This window comes from Corvus kubaryi, unplaced genomic scaffold, assembly GCF_017639235.1.
Source record: "Corvus kubaryi isolate FWS band 111438036 unplaced genomic scaffold, C.kubaryi_AGA036_p1.0 37284, whole genome shotgun sequence".
Taxonomy (NCBI): domain Eukaryota; kingdom Metazoa; phylum Chordata; class Aves; order Passeriformes; family Corvidae; genus Corvus; species Corvus kubaryi.
In genome coordinates this window covers 6056835-6077029 of record NW_024581088.1, presented here as the reverse complement: position 1 = coordinate 6077029, position 20195 = coordinate 6056835, and the positions used below count along the sequence as shown (strand labels likewise).

Below are 20195 nucleotides of genomic sequence, written 5' to 3'. Positions count from 1 at the left end.
GCTCCGCCGCCTCCCATGGCAACGGCGGCTCCCTGGCAACGGGCGGGGGGCGGGGTGAGGCGGCGTGAGGGGTGAGGCGGGATGAGGAATAAAGCGGAATGAGCTGGTGTGAGGGGCGAGGCGGTGTGAGGGCTGAGGAGAGGTGAGGCGGTGTGAGAGATGAGGCAGGATGGATGAAGCGGTGTGAGGCGGGATGAGGAATAAAGCGTGATGAGGGATGAGGCGGCCCGGCAATGGCGGGGATGGATCCGCCGCTCCCCCGCCCGGTTCTGGCGGGGCCATGACCGAGACATGGCTCTGGGCGAGCGGAAGGGGCAGCGGGCCCGGGCGCCGGCGGTGTTTCCCTCGGTGCGGCTCGTTCTCTCCGTGTTTGTGATGCTTTCAAACGCTGACAGCACTGTTTGAATTACCCTCTCTCTGTATTTTGGTACAAATCACCGGGTGTGCTCCACACAGAAGGGTGGATCTGTGACCGAAAGGCACACGGTCAGATACCGGTTTCTGCAGCCTCTCCAGGGTGTTTGCTCAAAGTATCACCTCCAGCGGGTAGCACGTGGTAATTTCACAGTTTCAAGAGGCTAGAAAAACTAGAAATTAAAATTGAATGTTTCACGAGTTCATCACAGAGTACTTCTGAAAAACAAAAGGAACATACACTTAAATAACTGAGATAATGCCTTGATTTCCGAAATCAGAATGGGTTTGGAAAACTAAAAGGGATTATGCACGGCTGGCATGATCTCCAAAGATCCCCATCCCTGGAAGTGTCCAAGGCCAGGTTGGAAGGGGCTTGGAGCAGCCTGGTCCAGTGGAAGGTGTCCCCGCCCATGGCAGAGGAATTGGAATGAGATGAGCTTTAAGATCCCTTCCAACCCAAACCATTCCACGATTCTCTGATTTGCTCAGGGTGGCTGTGAATGAAGTCTTGTCTCTTTTCCCAGTGTCTCCTTGGAAGTGCAGGATAAGGACGCTCAGCCCTCCTGATGGGAGAAATGCAGAGACCTTCGCAGGTTTTGTCAGCAGAGATAGATTTGGCCCTGGCACCTCCTGGACACGACATCAGGTATCCCCATTTACTGTATTGTGCCCAGTGAAATGGGTTCCTGATGGGGGTGACTGAGGGCACACACCTTAAACACCATTTAAAGCACATTTTTTCCATAGTTTATTGTTGGCCCGACTTATTTTTTTTTTCAGTTGATGAACAAGAGTTTTAGGGTCTGCAAAATTAACATAACCTTACGGGTTTCTTACAAATAAATCTAAAAATTTGACAGAATTATTTTTATATCACTGTTTGCCTGCTCAGAAAATCAGTGGTCTGTTTTCATGGGACATTTAGGCCCTCTTTTTCACAGATCCCGATCATCTAATCAGGATTTCATAAACACAAAGACAACAGCATGTCTTGATGAAGGTGAATATTAGGTGTCAAGTCCACAAAAAAATTTGCTTTTTTCAGTTTATTTGAAATATGATTAGAAAATGATGATTTTGCTGAAATTGGGAATCATTGCAAACCTTCTGAATTGTTGGTAAATACATGATACCGAATTAGGCACTCAAAAGCAGCAATGCACAGTTACTATCTCTGTGTAAATTTTTAAGACTTGCAAATCACTTCTGCACTTTATTGACCACAAAAGTCTATTTTTCAGCAGAGACTTAGGGAGCTGTGCACAATAAATTAGATTTGGATCAATTTAGGAATTCTTCTGTGATCCTCATGTTTAGCAGCCACTCAGCTTGCAGAGAGTTCAATAATATAAATAAATCAGGACACTTCAGGCAGATTCAATTGCCAGAAATGAGGTGCATTCTTGGTACCCTTGCTGAATAATAGCATATTGTCTAAATACTTTAAATTCTTTTGAATGCACTCATTACAGATGGCATTCAGATATTTGGAAATTGGTCAGAGATTTGGCAAAGCATGAAGAATAAACAGCCTAATCCAGGGAAATACAGCACAATTTGCTGATGCAATCCTTGCTTGCCCCTTGCCCCCTTAACTTTCACATGAATCGATTCAACCACTGCTGCAGCCAAACCCCACGGCTGGAAGGAGAAGGAATGGAAAAGGAATTCTCCAGGCTTCTCCATGAGTCCTGTGTTCCATCAGCTCAGGGGAGCTCTGCAAACACCAGGGCGAGGTGAAGCATGAGGGGATGGCTGGCAGGGCCCTGAAGAAGGGCAGACCCAGCCTCTTCCTTTTGGCTGCAGGGAGCTCTGAAATTATCTCAGCTAATCTCATTAAAAGGCACTCTTGGATTGCAGCTCTGCAGTGGGTGAGCACTGGAGCAAAGCTGGGGGCTTCTACCTATGAAAATTTAAGTTTTTTTGCCATCCAGAGCTGATAGAATAATCTTTACTGTGTGGAGACAAATCAAGATTCTTATCCTTGGGGCCTAGAGGCTGCTGTCCCCTTGCAGTTTTTAAGGAGTACAGTGGCAAAAGTAGGATTAATGCAGATTGATTTTACAAACATTGCCCCCCATGGGATTCTGGTCCTGATTTTCTGTCCTTCAGCCCTTGACAGCACCTGCACACCTTGGCCTTTCACTGCAATAGTGCCCTCACACCGCCACACTTTTGTAGCCCCCTGCAGGAGATTCTTGCTGGTATTCATTTGTGTAACATTGTTTTCACTGGTATTTCTAAGAACATAGAAACAGCTTTTTATCTTCCCAAACATACACACCCCATCCAAAGAATCCCAAGGCTACTCCCTCACACACTTGTGCAGGTAGAATTGAGACAAAGAGCTACAAAATCTCATCTTAATATTCCTCACAAGTTTGTTGTTTTTTTTTTTTTTAAAGGAGAATATACTTTTTCCCCAACCCCTTGACTCATTTAATTACAGAAAGTCACCTTATATAAATAAGCCATATTTTATTGGTTGACTAAGTTAACTTAGTTGCCTTGGTTTGTCTTACTTCTCTAAGTACTGTTTAACTGTTTTCATACAAATATGGCAAATTAAAAATGGCCATAACCCCTCTATTTTTAATTATTAAATCCAAGTACTCCAAGAACTGATTGAGAATGACTCTGAGTCAAAGTTTAGGCTATACTTTTATTTACTTCACGTACTATGAACATATACATTACATGCTACAAAAAAATAAAAAAGGACTTTAACTGTCAAGAAAGTGGATAGTGTTATAATACAATGGCACATGTTCATATTTTTCTTCAAACAGGTTTGGTTAGAATCCTTGCCCAAAACCATTAACGAAAAGGAAGTGTTTTACTCTCAAAGATGATTAGAAATATTTGCATTATTAACAAATACAATTCAAACAGATTAACAAGATTTAACCAGGTCATATATTAGTAAAAAGGCTGGGGCTTACCAAAATGAAATATATATTAAAAAACCATAGCAGCCAGTTGTACTTTTTTAGTGTGATATAACGTGTAAATGCACCAGAAGAACACAGTGTAATTGAGCGTTCTGCTTTCATGGTGTATTTCTAGAAATGATTATTCTAGTTCTAACACCTGCCTATGCACAAGAGATCAAAACCACAGCCAAGGAGAGACAAAAGATTGTGACCAACATTCTGAGCAATGATTTTTTTTCACGCATCAGGGAGAAGGGAGGGAACAAAGAGAAGAGGATAAACAAAGGCCACAAAAGGATTTCATCTACATGTTCAGGAACATAGTTTCTATCTATTTGCCTTTAAGAGCCTGACAAGTTGAAATGTCTATTTTGTCCAAATGCAAAGATACTCCTTTCTATCACCTATGAAACAAAATCACATTTCAGCTTAGAACCGAAGAGTGGAAAACAGTTGCATTAATGTATCAGCCAGCTAAAAAAACTGCTCGACAAGAACTTGGGATTCTAGTGTAACAGCAGCTATTAAGACTCCTCTAGTTTCTTTATTTTGCTCTTTCAAAGTGTACAAATATTCACAATTTATACAGTCTTAACAAAACCACATCTACAAAGTTCGCAGGGTATTTGCTAGTTAATTCAATTCATGTCTTTCGTATTAAAAAGGCAAGGTTTGCATAATAAAACTCCCAGAAAAACGTTATTTTGGTATCTTAATTCCTGATTGGAAAGGTACAAATATATGGGCTTTCATTAACTGCAGTTGGCAAAAATACTTCAGAACAGTGTTACTCTAAAGACACACTGTTTATTAGGTTTCTTTTGCAATATCTGAAGAAATATATAAGCATATATGGGCAACTGAAAAACTCAGTATTAAGTCTGTTTATTTAGAGTGCAGCTATTGAACAAAAACCCCCCCAAACAGCTACAGTAAATATCAAGATCAGAGAAAAAATACAAATTAGCCTTAAAGAACCTGATGAGTTACAGAATCTAGAGTTAGTTTCTCAATTTTTCTTCCCCTCCAAGTAAATTTTGTACTAAGCTAGAAGAGCTCCCACAATCACTGGCACGTCACCCCAACCAGAATAGCAATCCAAGGTAGAACGGAGCTGCAATTCCTTGTTTCCATTCTTACACCACTGTCCCTGCTGTCAGTTTTCTGATAATAATCCTCAGTAGTGCTCATGAGACTGGTGATGGACAGGTGTGATTAACATTAGTCCACAGAAATTAATGAGTGCCCATAACCTGAACATTACTCAGACTTGTTGATGGATTAGTTTTGAAGTAGAACAACTAGTACTTAAATAGAACAGAAATATTATAATTTCCAGCATGTTACAGAGTTCTGAGGTAAAGTGTTACCAGTATTGTTGTAGGGTTGGTGCCTTGCAGCAAAGGCCTTTGCAGCACAGGCAACCCATGAGCCACTGGAGTCACACAGGTTTGAAGCAACCAAACCCAACAGTTTCAGTTTGATACTATTTAGAAAAACCCTTCTGCATGGATTATACTGTAGTCAAGTTACAAAATTTAGTTTGGTCACCAGAGTGCTGTGCTTGGAAAACAACCCAGGGTACAGGCAAGGGAGAGTTACTTCAGTGTTTAATTTCAGTTTACAAAACTTACTAAATCCATTCTGATTTATATTAGATCATTAGAAGAACAGACTAAAAAACAACCATCAAGGCAGTGCATAATACTGCCTACTCAATGCACTGATTTTCATCATGAGCTAGGAAGCCATATTTACTCTATTTATTTTGCCTTTTGAGAATCAATCCAGAAGCACACAATTATTTTCCATTAGTTTATTAAAAATAAAATCCTCATGAATTCACTATCAAATATTTTACAGATGGGAATTAAACCAGAAGAGTCCCCAGAGTGTCTTTAAAATAGAAGTAATATTTGGTTTGTCAGTTCACTGTGTTTGACACTGATTTGTACTGTAACAGTATTGTACAAATATTGAAGAATTCTAGGAAAATTAAACTAGCCCTACACAATTTAATTTTATTGGAAAGCAGTGTCAATATTTTAGTATATTTAGTGAATCAAACACTGCTTTAAAGCTACGTATTAAAGTGCTATGCACGTATTTTTCAGCTCTGATATGGAGGTTTACACTTCCATAAGCCTTGTATTTGTGGATAAAAAGAGATACTGTGTGTTAATAAAAATCTTAAATTAAAATCAGCTGCTATGTTTGAAGCATCAACAGTACTGAAGAAATCAATCTAGTGTCCACAAGCTTCTAGAATTCTGAGGTTGATTGGATCTGTCATTTACCATGAAAATGGTAAGGATCTGTAAATCATAAGGCTGTCCCCAACGGGCCCTACATCAGTCTGTGCTGTGCACAGTTAACTGACCATGCACTGTGTAGCCTTTCTAGGACAGAGAATCCAGGATGGAAAAAAACATGGGAGAGAGCTCCAGGATAAATCTGTGAAATTTCTATCTAGGTATTGAATTGTCTACGGTTGATGTTCATTGCCTGAGGAAGAAGCAACATAAGCAATGGGCCTGGAGAGAGCTACAAATGTTATCTGAACATCTACAGCACTGCTTCCTCCAGCTGCTGCTGCTGGCAAGGTCCAGGCTGCCGTGCACGTGGACATAAGCAGGCATTACAACCTATAATCATGGCCTAGTTCTGCCACTTGACACACGAGTTATCTGCTGTCGTACCCTGAATTACATGACCCTTGCTTAAGGAATGGTGGTGTTGAGTCCCAGGGGTTTGCAGGTTATCAGAACGCTTATCCAAGCAATACCGCTTTCAGCATCGGTCCAAGCATAGTCTTGATGGCATCTGCAATAAAAACAAGTTGAGATTGTTCCCATCTGTAAGAGCAACTGTTGAGCCACACTCAGCTGAAGTCCTCGTCAGGATTCTGTTGATCCAGCAGACGGACGTGTGTGAATGGAAAGTGACCACGTCTGCCGTTACATTCTCCTTCCCACTGACCACTCACGTTAATCTTTGTGACCTTTACCAGCTCACCGACCTGTGGGGTAAGAAATACACACGTTACAATCCAGAAACACAGGCAGGATGAGCTGCCACCCCTCCCTCGGTGTGCTGCCACCCAAGTGCACCAGATACACATCTATAAAAAGCAGCTTTCGTCCTGACAGTTTCTGAGACACCAGCCTGTCCCCAATGGCATTCACTCCAAGAAAGTATATGAAGAAATGTGCCTAGATCAGGTGACAACTACATGAACTGAAGAGCCAGCAATCCAATACCTATCTTTCCAAGTGCTCTTGGGACCTGCCATCAGGTGCTATCGTGATAAATGTGCCTTGTTGGGCTGACAGAGGCCTGCACACTGCTGGGACTCCATCAGGAGCCTCATAAAGCAAGGAAGGCTTGTACCTGTACCAAGTGGACACTAATCTGCAAGCTCAACTGCTCCTTAGTTTTGAAATTCCACTTTTCAAGGTCTGGAAAGTAGAGGATCTCTCTCTCTCTACAGATTATAACAGGTGGGTAAGAAGTGCCATAAGGCTGCTCTGTTCTTACTTTGGGCACCCACAACCAGCCACTACCAAAGGCAAAGCCAGATGGCATTTCAGTCTTGCCCAGCATGGATTTCTTCCAGAAATAAATCCCATTGAATCACAGAATTGTTTAGGTTGGAAAAGATCTTTAGGGTAATCGAGTCCAACCATTAACTCAGCACCGCCAAGTCCAGCACTCATGGGAATAGTAAAGACAACTGATGCCCTCTCCCTCTTGCCCAGGAATACATCTCCAATTCTAATCTCCACCCTAATATTCCCAGCACCAATTCCAAAGGCATCATCTCCCTGTGACAAAGGCACAAACTGCACAGCAGGCACGTCCCCAGGGCTGTGCAGGTAGTTCAAATCAGGACACAAGTTAGGTCAGATCAGTCTCCAACTCTGTTTCATATTGAAGGGCACTTTAATTAAGTGGCACTTACACGACCTGAGGAAGCACAATTTACATTGTAAAGACACTGGAGAGTTAATGAATGCACCACTGAAAAGCTGTCTACCCATTTCTACCCCTCTGTAGAATTTTATCAATAATCTGATTTACAAGTAACGTACAACAGTTTTTAAATTCTTCCCACATCACAGATGGAGGATGCTTTTGGGACAGATACGCTCTATTTTCTTTCACTAATACTGTAAATAAACTCTGAAGGTGTGGCCAAAGACCTCACTGCATTTCATCCAGAAATTCACTGAATATAAAGTTTACACAGATGCTCATCACTGTGTTCCTAATCCATCCAGAACACAACCTCATTATTTGCACTGTCCAGGCAGCCAAGGAAGAACAAGGAAAACAATTTCAGATGTTACCAATCTCCATAACTTTACAGGTTTTAATCACTTCCAATCTTTTGCCAGAACAGCTTTTAACAGTTCATAAATTCAACCCCTTTCATGGACATTTAATTAAGCTTCCCATACCTCTCATGATTACTTATCTGGTAATGAGAGGCCCATTGGGACTCTTGTTGTAGCTTTATTTTTTCCTTTTGTAGTCATTAGTATAGACATTTTAATGAATCATATTTTGAAGAAAATCCTCTTTATGTATTTGCTAGAGGCAAAAAGGAAGCCTTCTTCCAGTACTGAATGCAAGCTTCAGCTCTTCAGGAATTTAATCATGCAGTTTGTATAATTTTGCTACTGCTAATAACCACTGGGGGGTTGTACCAACAAAAATACTCTGCTGACCAAAACAATACATCAGCTATAATTTAACAAGGATAAGATTCAATGTGACAATACTAGAAGTGGAAAATCCGATTTCCTAATCACAGCCATTACCAGAACAATGTCCCAGATAAATTTAAACTGCTTCAGACCTGGATAGAATCTACATATCAGCCTTCAAGAGAACAGTGTTTAACCTCCAACCCACTGGGAAGGGAAAGCGTGACTTGCACTGAAGTTTGCTGTCTGCAAGAGATTTTTCTTCGACTGTTGGCCTCTGCTCTGCTCCTCACACACTAATTAGTGTTCATTAGGGTTTATCTTGGATGCCTTACAATAAACTCACCTGAAAAAGGTGGGTTTAACAGAGCAATTACAGTGAGTTACAATATGGGATATTTGTGACACTCCCTCGCTCCCAGAGCACCCTGTAGTTGGTTTTTGGGTTTCAGGGCCATTGCAGCCAAGGGACACTCATTTATGAAATCCCCTTACTAGAAGGAGCTACACTTGAAAGCTGCATTTCAGTAATTGTTAAATGAGGAGAGACCTCTGAGATTAAATACTCCTTTTTACCAGTACACTAATTTCATTTAGCAGGCACACTGATACATTTTTTCATTCCCATTTCATTTATAAACCTTCTCATTTCATTCATATATATATATATATATATTTGTATTTATATATCTCTATCTTTACACCTGCCAAAGCAGGACTAACTTTAAGCAAGCATGGACCATTTTACAAATGATGGCTTAATAAAATGGCTCCACTTGATCCTGAATAACTGACAGATCTTTCTAGATCTGATTCAAACCTCTGCCTACTAATCTATAGTTCAACCACTCTCCTGAAGACAATACAAAGAACCTTTCCAAAAGTTACTTATTATTACAAGTGCTAAAGTTTTAAAACCTTTAGGCTAGGAGTGGATGTTTTCTCTGAATTCTCCTCACTTTTAGCATTGACTTATGGCAACATTAGTCCATAGTGCATCATCCCACCAAGCACAGCACCTCAGGAACAACACTGTACCCTGCTAGAAAGCCAGGTTTGTCTCAGTCTTCATCAGAAGTTTTAAAACTAAATATACCCCATATGCTTCAAAGCAAAACTGAAGGTTCAAGTGAAGACTTCTGTATGCTGTGGTTTTATTCCAAGTACTCCTCTTTGGTGAGGTCAAGGTGGCAGAGCTCTGCTACTGTTACAAAGAAAAAAAATAAATCGATCGATCTCAGAGTCATTCACCACACAGATCTTCCTTTTTTCTCCTCTATTTTCTCATAAAATAGACTGAAAACTCCTTGCATAGATCCAGTTACATGCAAAATAAATGTTAACTTCTCCTGCTGAATCTTTTTTTCCATAACAGAGCACAGACTTTATTAGAACATCGCCTGCTCTGATCCTCCTTCCTTGAGCTCTTCAAAAGCATGTCAGGCTTAAAATAACAGAACAGCACAGATACTCTGTTTGCAGTTTGGGCAAAAACTGTTTGATGTTAAGAATCTATTTTTCTAAGAGAAACAGTGGGATCCACCCCCTCCCATGAATATTGCCAGATTTAAGGATAAGAGTTTTCATTTGGAAAGAATCCCACTTTCTGTATTTATAAAGAGGTCTGGGCAAAAATGGGCTGATAAGATTTACATAATGCTCTCTACTAAGTTATCTAAGAAAGAGATCTCTAAATAAACAGAGAAGGAACACCACGAAGTGAAAGGGAACGTGGAAAAAGGAGACAACAAGAAACAGCACTTTGATAGACAGGATGGAGAAAAACTTGGGAGAAAATGAAGTGCATATTGCTTTTTTTTCCTGTACAGACATTGAAAGCAACTCAGTAACATTGTGATTGGAAGTGATAAAAGCTGCAAAGCTTTGAGGGCCACTAGAAGCAGTGATAAATGGCTCACTTTTTAAAATTACATTTGTGCAATATTACATACAGAATAAAGAACCACCACTGCTATTGCATTTCTTAAATGGAGAGAAAGACAGGAATATAACACCCTAACCAAGAGGGCCAAGATGTCAACTGATAAATATTTAAGCAGTTTTAAGAGGCCCACAAAGGCCATTTCTGGACACCAGAAATCTCACGTGGTCACACAGCCGAGCTGAGCTGACACTTCTCAGCTGCCCCTCCCAAACACTTCAGCTACTCAGCCTTTACCATCAGTTAGTAAAAGACACCAGAGGTGTAAGGTAGCTCAGAAAAGAGAGGTGTTACCCACAAAACTGCTCCTCCCTCAGCATAGCACTCTTGACAGATCATGTGAGTTTTGGTCAAGAGGATTGAACTAACCTAAGATCAGCCCTGGCACTCACAAGCTGTTCTCCAGCGTGGAAAGCATTTCCTTTCACTCTAAGTTGCTTATGGCCTGGATTAGCAGCATTTCCTCACTCTCCCTATTTCACTCCATGCTCCCAAATCCTGCACTGGGCAGCAATGTGAGGTTCTTTAGTGAAATGAAGTGTAAAGTTAAGGCTTAAGAGAATGCAAAATTCAGAAATAAAACCAAAAGATCTTGCTAAATATGCCACAAAATATCCAGAGGCTCAAAACCAATCTAACATCTGGTAATTACAAGAGTCTGCATTCAGGAATATTCCCAAGCTCCAGGAGCTAACTGGGTGGAAAGAGTGAGAAGAAGAAAGAGACAGCATTTTAGCCTTTATAAAAGTTTGAAGGGTAAAAATCCTCACATTTCCCCAAAATCTGATAAGTTTGCATAAATTTCTATTCCTGCTTCTCAACCCAAAAATATTCAGATATATAACAGAACATGTAGCAACTCAGAGTATATTTACTACCTGCGTGGGAAAAGATTTCACATCTGCCAGGCTGTGCATCTGCATTTCCCAGTTCTGCACCAGACACACACCTACAGCTGCCAGATCACTGAAGTCCTGGAGTGCCTTTTGTGCTATGCACAATTTCACAAAGTATTTCAGAGTGGAAAGGAGATGCTCTGACTCAGCACAGAAACTGTTTTTTCCCAAGTGCTTAAAATGTTATATAAACAGGAAGCCAATTAGGTATCAGGAAATTCCAGAGCCTCTAGCTCAAAGAAAGCCTAGATTAAAGGATACAATTTACATATCCTAAGGCAAAGGTCTGCCACAGGGAATACCTTAGTCTCAATTTCCTCAAATGCAATTTGGGGGAGAATTATGTGATGCAGATAGAGCACTCCACTCACCTTTTTAAGGGGGAAAAAAGACAAATCAAAAAGGCCCTGTACAAGTACTTAATCCTGTCAGGAAGTGAATCAACCTGAGGGAAGCTCAGTGCCTTACTACAAACCCTACTCCATCAATCACTGCTTTATACCAGACCTCCCTAACAAATTGTAGTGTAAATTATAAAATGCTCCTGCTCCAAACCTAAGCCCAAAGTAATCTGCTTGAGTTGATGTTGCTACAATTAAATTCTATGTGTGACCATCATCATCATCTCAGTCCAGGTAATTTCAAAGTGTACCAATGTTTCCACTGATTGCTTTAAAACTGCTGACAGACTGGGGAGGAAAAAAACCCCAACACAAACCAACAAACAACCCAGTACACCTTATACAGATTGTGGTGAGGCACACAACAGCAAACACATGTTCAGACACACAATTTATGAACTGTTCCCTCTCCCTCCCCCACAAAATAAACACTTCAGGAACAGAAAACATGGATGGGGAAACACTTATGTTAGTGATGGTTGACAACAGACATGATACTGGTTCAGTAACCTAATAATAATCAACAATAATCTAATGTACAAGTGACTCAAGTCACTCGTTTTATCCATAACTTATTAATCACAACGTAAAACCAGTATTATAAAGTTTTTCCCTTTCTCATTCCTCCAAAACTACCACGTGATTGAAAGGGAAATCCCTTGAACAGATCTCTTCCTTCTAAGTTTTGCCCATTATGTACCTCCAAAGCCAAGGCTGTCTTGTCGTAGGCATTAGGGACTCGCTTCTGGACAACCCGGGCATAAATAGGGCCATTCTGAAGGTTAGGGAGCGGAGTGTTGATGCTGGGCTGGGCATAGGGCCCTGGCTCCGGCCCACCCAGTGGTTGTGGGTGGGAACTATCCTGGTTACCTCCAATCAGAGTAGGGACTGAAGCAGAGGAAGGTCTATACTTCTCGACGTAAGGAACGGGAATCATTCCCCTCTTCCCTGCGCTGTCTTCTGCGTTCCACCACTGCTCTTCAGGTTTATCCCGGATTCTCAGTATGTCTCCTTTCTTAAAGGGAAGGTCTTCCTCATCATTGCCATTAAAGTCAAAGAGAGCTCGCACATACTCTGCCTCCTCCTGCCTGAGGATAACCCCGCTATTCTGCCTCGAGCGGGAAACGGGTTCTATCAAGGTTGTAGTGTCCAAATAGTGTATTTTGTAGAATTCCAGTAAAGATGGCAAAGAATCAAACTCTTGGTCACCTATTCGAAATCTGGTGGGATTCGACCCTGAAAAGAGAAGGCAACATGTCAAAGAGAGCATTAAAACTGTAAATAATGCATCTGAGAAGACAAATACATTTACAGAGAAGTATTTCAACACCAAATTTGATCATCTTTACGTCATATTCAGCTTTTCTGAGTATTTTCTGTCAAAGACAGCACTATCATGATCATAAATACAGGTTTTTCTAAAAAGATTTTGTCAAGAAAGGAAAAGAGAAATTCTTTGGCACTGCCAAACTTCCCGAATTAGGATAAAAATATCTTTGTTTCTTTCAATGTTATATGGATTCAACAGATGAAAATGTTCAGTACATCAGGGTTTCTCAGGAGCCTGTACCATTTTCCTGCTTTATACTCTAAATATAGGAAGCAAATTAAATTTTGGTACCATTTCAAGGAAATTATTTTTTTAAATTCTCTTCTGCTGTCTGGATCTATTTCCCAAGAACAACACTGCAATAATGGTTATTTACCTGTTGTAACATCTTGGGTTAAAAGCACGGACGCTACAGAAAACTGCTTTGTACGGCAGCAAACAAGTGATGTCAAAGAACAAATAGTTATTTTTCATTTTGATAAAAGGTACCACTAAAGAAAATTATCTACATTCTATGCAATGCAAAGCAACAATGTATATTTTCATAGCAGGTATGACTCAGCCTTTTAATCTCAAGTCTTGTCGCTTCTTTGCCACGTTTGTCAGATGGATCCCAAGCTATAAATCCAAACCTCAAATACATTGGAATACAGATGATGTTCACATTCAAGCCATTACAAGCATCAAAGTGCAGAATATCCATTTCCAATCTGTGTGCTGTGCTTTTTTTTTTCCATTTTATGTTCTTCAGGCTCAGCTGGGGAAAAAAACACACATGATGTTCTATTTCCACCATGCCCCCTGCAATCAGTTATGGGAAGAACTGGGGAAGACTGGGGGAAGGGAGTGCAGATGAAAAGATTTATGCTTTAATGAGTAACTCTTTTAGCAAGAAAGAGATGCTTACTTTGCAAGTCTGTTTTCTCTGCAGGGAATATCTAACAGTCCCAAGACTTAGCTCTGGAGTACAAAGCTAGCAGAATTCTTCAAGCTGTCACTGATCCAAAACTCCCTGCAAAGTAGCACTGTCAGCATGGAAAGCTAATGTTACAACAAGTTCTTTCAGGAGAGCAAAAAGGGGTTCTAACAGAGAAAAGGGCAGATTCAATAAGATCAAAACAGACAAACACCCGAGAAATGAGTTCTGAAGTATCCTGAAGGAACCATGAGCATTAGTGGGGCTGGTTAAAGGAAATTCAAAGAAGCAGAACTAAGTCATTGAAAAATGCACGTTTGCATGCATTAACAGCATTGAAAGGCTCTCAAAAGAAATGAATACAAACACAGTGAGCCAAAACCCAAACCAAATACCTTCAAAAAACTGCAAAAAACAAACTGGCATCACCAAGAGATAAGGAAGTTAATGTAATTATCAGTAAGAAAGACGAGCCCAGCACAGGAAGACAATTAAGATTCCATCTTATTCTCCCAAAGTCTAGTGCTCAGAAGATGCAAAACCCCCTCAACTTTTGTTGCTGAGATGTAACTTACAGCTCTAGGCTTGGCCAGAACCCTGGAATTTCACCCCAGTGTGTGGGCTCACAGGAGATGAATTCTGCCTGGACAGGCAGCATCCCTACACCGCATCAGAACAGCTGACGTTCACTACTCGGTGGATAATGGGATCTGGGAATGCCGCACTTCCACTACCACGGGAAGTGGGAAACCAAGTGGGAAAGACACCAGGTTTCAGACCAACCTGGTGACAGAAACACGAGCAAATATCTACCACTATTTTAGTTGTGAACCTTTAAGGATCAAGGCTTGAAACTTGAGTCAAAAGAAAAAGTCACAGGAACTTCAAGAGCAGGGCAGCAAAGCTCTTTGCAGCCATATGGAGAAGACAGTCTCAGGAAAGTTCACTGACATGGAACTTATTTCACATCACAGAAATATAGAGGCTGAAACGCCAATTTACCTCAGTAGAACCTGCTACAAGCTGACTCAGCCAGAAGGCTGAGCTCTGTCCCAGCAATGTAAGGATTCACAGAAAAAATTTAACAGGTCACAGGGAATGAACAGTTCTTCAGTAACATTCGTCAGCCTGGTCAATCTTCAATCTCCACCAGGATGAACAAGGCATTCTTTTATTTTTCCTTTGGAACAGGTTCACCTTCTTGAATTAATGCACAACAGCCTGAGAGAGCTGTCAAGTGTACCTGAATACAAGTTGGACTTTAAGAAGAAAGCCCTCTGGAACATTATGTACAGGGAAGGAGTGACAGAAATCACTGTACTGTATCCTGGATAATCAGATCCTAAAACGCATTTTGCACGGCTAAACAACAGCCAGAGGACACAGACCCTCCAAATTCTGGGATCAGAAAGATCCATGCACTCCTTGAAGGGACAGAGAGAAAAGCATCAGAAAGGAGAGATGTTACCCTCACAAAGACCACACTGCAAGAAAACCACATGCACTTCTGATGCTTTTCTTTAGAAAAAGAAAGGCAGCTACAGAAATCTGAGAAGACCTAGAATAAAAAAATCTACAAGCCTAATCCAAATTAATCACCAATATAAAAGCAGTGACCTCATCATTGTCTGCAGACTAGAAGACTCCTAAAATTTAGCTAAAATAGGCATTAAAAGGACAGTATAGTTCAAAGTCACAGTTGGTGAAATGCAGGTTGGAAATAAAATACAACTCCACCTTCCCAAGCAAGTGGAAAACTTTCCATCAGTTTAAGTCTTTTGCAGCTCCTCTTGTTCAGCTACAATGAGCTAAATGATGCTCACATGTAGTGGGGAAATTACTCCACTCACTACAGGCTCCCAAGTTTTGTCATTCCCTGGTATAATGGAATTCAAAGACTAACAGATTTCCAGCTCAGTGGAATTCTTCAGCCTCTTGTTTGAAGTGCAACACTGCGCATACCTTCAGACCAATGGAATAATTCAGGCAAGATCTAACACAACAAAAAGTTACAGCAACAAGGTGAGTGGGGTTTTTTTGAGAGTAAGAGCAGTTTTCCTTCACGATCCTGGGATTTTTCTTGAAGGCACAAGTCTGAGCAGCACAGCGTGCACATCTTCTGAGGGCTCCCAGGAAGAGAAGAATGTAAAGGTGAGTCCAGCTCCTGGAGGAACTTTAGTTACTCCCTATGAAAGTTGGACACTTGAGTACTGGAAATTATCTTCCCTCCTCTGCAGCCTGGCACAGCTGAAGCAGAAGAGCTGCTCAGGGAGTACCTCCACCACCAGCACTGCTCAGCTGAGTCAGGTTACTCTTTGAATGAGAAGCACGAAGGGCTGAGTATCATCCTTCTTCCTTACTCCATCTCCACTAACCTGACTCCAGCCATCTCAGGATGCCACAAAACCCCTGCTCTCAGAAAGGTAAGGAAAGAGTTAAAATCCAAAGGGTCCCAGAATTGAAGAAAGTTTCAAACCTGGCTCATGTCAGCTCTCTGTTTATGATGAACATTCCCTCCTGACACAACCTCCTGACACTCTGTTGGCTTTGTGTCAGTCTGGGAAAGATTGCTTATGTATGTTTTAAATATTGTACAGATACTGGGGAATTAGGGCTATAAACCACCCAATATTCTACTGACTGGGCAGGTGGTGAAACCACAGAGCAACTTCTCACTCCCTCAGACATCTCAAGGGGTTTGCATTTCTCTCTTCACTCCAACTGTTAGTGTCACTTGGGAGTTTTCTCTTTATTTCCAAGCTTTGGAAAGCTTTTCTTTCATAGGAATACAGGTTTTAAATTTTGCATCTAGTTTTAGTCTGTAAGGGTGGTTCCCTTTCCCAATTTAGAGTGTGTTTAGGGCCAGAAAAGCTGTTCTTATCACACAGGGCACAGTAAGATATTCCAGTGATGTAAGCCAGTTCCTCCTGGAGCATATGGGAGCTGGGCTCTGAAGGCATCACATTCCAGCCCTGTGCTTCCCCCACCCCCACAGGGACACCTTTTTTCCTTGTTCTCAGGCCCTTCCTACTCATTCTGAGAAGAACAAGTAAGTCCCATAAACGCCCTATAAAAACATAAAACTCCATTGACTGGAAGAGCTCTGAGCACATCAGGAAAACATTCACTCAGGAGTTACACACTGTCATTTCTGCAGATAATCAGAGGACAAGAAGAGCAGATGTCTAATACAGGCACCTTCTAAAGTTGCAGTTAGTTTGCATTTAAATATATTTTGATCTCAATATAAAAATGAAAAAAACCCAACAAAACTCAAACCAAACCCCCAAGCAACAGAGTTAAACCACACTGCTCACACATCCCTAAAGCCACTTCATCCAGAGCTGAGTGTGGATATCATTCTGTAAGGATTCCATGATTCCAGGAAGTTCAGTCACAATGGAAGCGATTTAGAAGCATTAAATTCAGAATCATGTTCCTAAAACTCATCAATGGTGAAAACATCAATTTCTGCATTTTATCTGCCACACTTCCCTACTTCAGACAGACAAATTTAGTAACACTATAAGGTTTCTGGTTTTGTAATGCTGCACTCTCAACAGAGAGCATTTCTATCTTTAGGTATTTCAGGCATTTTTTAGTGCATATCACACATTTTTACCCCAACCCCCCATGTCAAATTGCAAACACATGATTTATTTACTATTTCCTCTGCTGTCCATCACCATGCATGGAGCACTTTGTCTTGTTTGGGATTTCTTTAGCCATAACTGTGATACTTCATCACAAATGATACCCTAATTCTGATCCATTTACACTGAAAACATAATGTTTTTCTTTCCCATAATTCAGTGATTTATCCTATTTTTTAAACTTCCTTAAAACATTCCAGGAAGACATAAAAAGTTCTGTTCAATTCTTTTTTCTTTGTTATGCTGAAAAATCACCTGCAAGAAGTTAGAGAGGGCAGCATCAGACAAAAGACCAATTTAACAAAGAGTCTGCAAGTTTACTTTAGAAATTAAATAAAGTATCATGGTTTTGTGACATTCTGATTTTTAGGAAAGCCAAAGCTCCTCATTTCATTCATACTGTGCTGAGGCTTCCCTATCCCTGAGAGCAGTGTTAGACCAGTCAGGAATTTCACAAACACTGAGACCAACAAAACCCAACCCAAGAACCCCACGTGGAATATTCAGATTTCCCAGCGAGACCTGTGCATTTGCCAGTAATAAATTGCTAAAAAAACTGTACCATACTAAAACAGTGATTTTGTTTTTCCTAAAGTTTTAACTTGGCCACAATGAACAAGCAGGACAATTTGCAAACACTTAACTCTTTTTTACTTTTTTACTGCATTACCTTCCCTACCCAAACACGAAATCATCTTCAATCTTCTACCAATGTTTTCACCTCCCTTCCACTGCAGAACAACCTCCCACCTATTTTTTTCTGAAAGAGCACCTTAATTACACTTGAAGTGCAATTTAATATACACCTCCCCAGCACCTTCTTTGGCTGGAGCATGAAGACAGCAGTATCAGCACAGAGGCATGATTTAATTAAAATTACTAAAATCAGCGTGGGAGTGTCTGTAGTGCAGGAGTGATGCATCACCCCTCCCTAGAGCATCCAGAGGACAAATAAAAAGGAGACCAACCAAAACATAATTATACTTTTTCAGCTATATTAAGCCTACTGTGCCACCAGCTTACACAGCTACTCTTTTAAAACACGATAATCATTTAAAACAGAAGAGAATTACAAGGTACTTCGTGATTTTAACCTAAGCCAGCCCACAGAATGCCACAAAATGTTACTGAGCTTAAGGATGTAACACAAGAAAAAAATCAGGATGGCTGTACTGAAGTGATGTTTTTGCAGAGACAAGTTGCTCCCCAAAGCAACTGCCCAGAAGTGACAGACACTCATGAGCCAGTGTTTTTTACTGTCTTTAAAATCCTATTAGATTAGATTCCACAACAAACTATCCTGGTGACTGACTCTGCTCTACACACCAGCCATCCTTGTCAGCAGTTACTGCACCAAACCTGTCTGCACACACATGAAGCAACAGGGCACCTGCCACATTCTGACTCCCCACAGCAGCAATGACTTCCAGTTCCAGCTGAATTCAGCCACCTGTAACTTCTACCTGTGGAGCTTTGTGACTTGAGTGCACTCTGCAGCTCTAGGAGGTTTCTGGGATAAACAGGATGAGTTAAGACTTTCCCAGTTTTTTCAATCTGAAATGCTTCCCCTGTATTACAGTGCAAACCTACTGGCAGCAATTTTGGCTTCTCTCAGATTATCTCCTTCTTAGTCAACTACTCTGTGCAGAGACTGAAAAATAAAACAACTCTTGTTACATCTTTCCAATCCTGGTGTTATTCCACCCATAGACCTACACCAGAGTGTCTCTGTAGCAATTCACAGTTTACTTTCTGTCAAATAAATTCATCAAATCTCTTACTACACAGGCTTACTATTTTACTTTAAAATTATCTAGTAGCTCCTTGCTGGGATGCCAACCACACATCCACATCGTTTTGCAAGGATTAATATCCAAACTTAAGCAGTTCCAGCACCAACTCCACTAATTCCCACAGGAGGGACACCACTGCCTTTGGATTGTACTTTTTGACACATCCAAGGGTTCTGCACTGCTGGGGTTTAGTTGGACTGAACAGCAAAACTGCTGCTTCTCACAGTGCTTTTCTCTCTGGCACAGTCAGCACCTTCTGCTCTTGAAGTGTTACACTTAAACGTGTTGTTGTCATATTACACGTTCAGTCAATGAGAAATAATATCAAACTTCTCCTTTCAAGGGGAAGGAAACTGAACTTAACAACTGATTTAAAGAAACCATTGTCTTTACATCCTGAAGAGTTCCCACTACTCAAACTCCCCCCTCGAAGTCAGTCTCCCTGATAATGCAAAGCTGCCTTGTCAGAAGTCAGACTTCGGGGATGACACTTCCACAGAACCACCTCCCGGCTGAGACGACACGAAAAATCTATGAATTATCGCTAGAAGGTTTAGGAAAACAAAGAGGTGCGAGGCTGGAGCTGCGGGCTGCCCAGCTCCAGGATGTTGAATTTCATGTGGCACAGGACGGCAGGTGCGGACAGACAGCTCGGCGCGGGCAGCGGCCCCAGCTCCGAAACACGGCTTAATTCCACCACAAAGCGCTCCACGCCTGCAAACACCGCCCGGGCGCCGAGCGGAGCCGCCCCGGCTGCCCTGCCCGGGGCTGCGGGCACCGCCAGCCCTGGGGGTCACTCACCCGGGGCCCCGGGGCCCTCGCCGCCGGCCCGCCGGGCTCCCGCCGGCCCCAGGCTGTTGACGATGTAGTGCGAGACGCGGGAGCTCTCGGACACCGACAGCACGAAGTCGCCGGGGATGGTGCCCGAGTCGCGCACCAGGAAGGTACCGTGGCGCTGCCCCTGCAGCAGCGACACGGCCTCGGCGCGGCTCAGCCGCCCCCAGTACCAGCTCGCCCGGTCCTCGGAGTCGAACTGCCCGGCCATGGGGGCCGCGCTCCTCCCCCGCCCGCGGCCGCCGCCGCCGCCCGCGGAGCCGCTCAAAATGGCGGCCCGGCCCTGACCTCACCTACCGGACGTGACCGCACGCGGGAGGCGTGACGTCATCTCCCCGCGCGGGCGGGGCGGGGGGGGGGGGTTCGTGTGA

At 42.0% G+C, this 20195-nt stretch overlaps 1 protein-coding gene across 5 annotated transcripts; it reads right to left on the bottom strand.

Moving 5' to 3' along the window:
- Nucleotides 1-3059: 3059 nt before the first annotated feature.
- Nucleotides 3060-20121, bottom strand: CRK (CRK proto-oncogene, adaptor protein). Of its 5 annotated transcripts, none has more exons than XR_006015706.1 (4): nucleotides 19792-20121; nucleotides 12169-12534; nucleotides 9098-9263; nucleotides 3060-6369 (listed from the first exon to the last, which is right to left on the bottom strand). XR_006015706.1 is itself a non-coding variant. In XM_042026107.1 (4 exons), the coding sequence occupies exons 1-4, from the start codon at nucleotides 20033-20035 to the stop codon at nucleotides 6232-6234; spliced, it is 1023 nt and encodes a 340-aa protein (XP_041882041.1). In that variant the 5' UTR covers nucleotides 20036-20121; the 3' UTR covers nucleotides 3060-6231. The 5 variants fall into 5 exon arrangements, 4 of the variants coding, with proteins under 4 accessions (XP_041882041.1, XP_041882040.1, XP_041882038.1 ...); XM_042026107.1 differs by having other exon boundaries at nucleotides 9156-9260; nucleotides 11999-12534; XM_042026106.1 differs by lacking the exon at nucleotides 9098-9263.
- Nucleotides 20122-20195: the final 74 nt, after the last annotated feature.

Coding starts and splice junctions, on each gene's coding strand:
- CRK (XM_042026107.1), bottom strand. CDS start 20,035: ATGGCCGGGCAGTTCGACTCCGAGGACCGGGCGAGCTGGTACTGGGGG. Junction 12,535..19,791: donor CGAGGGCCCCGGGGCCCCGG/GTGAGTGACCCC, acceptor TTCTCTTTTCAG/GGTCGAATCCCACCAGATTT. Junction 9,261..11,998: donor AGACAGCCTTGGCTTTGGAG/GTACATAATGGG, acceptor TTGTAACAGTAG/CAGAGCTCTGCCACCTTGAC.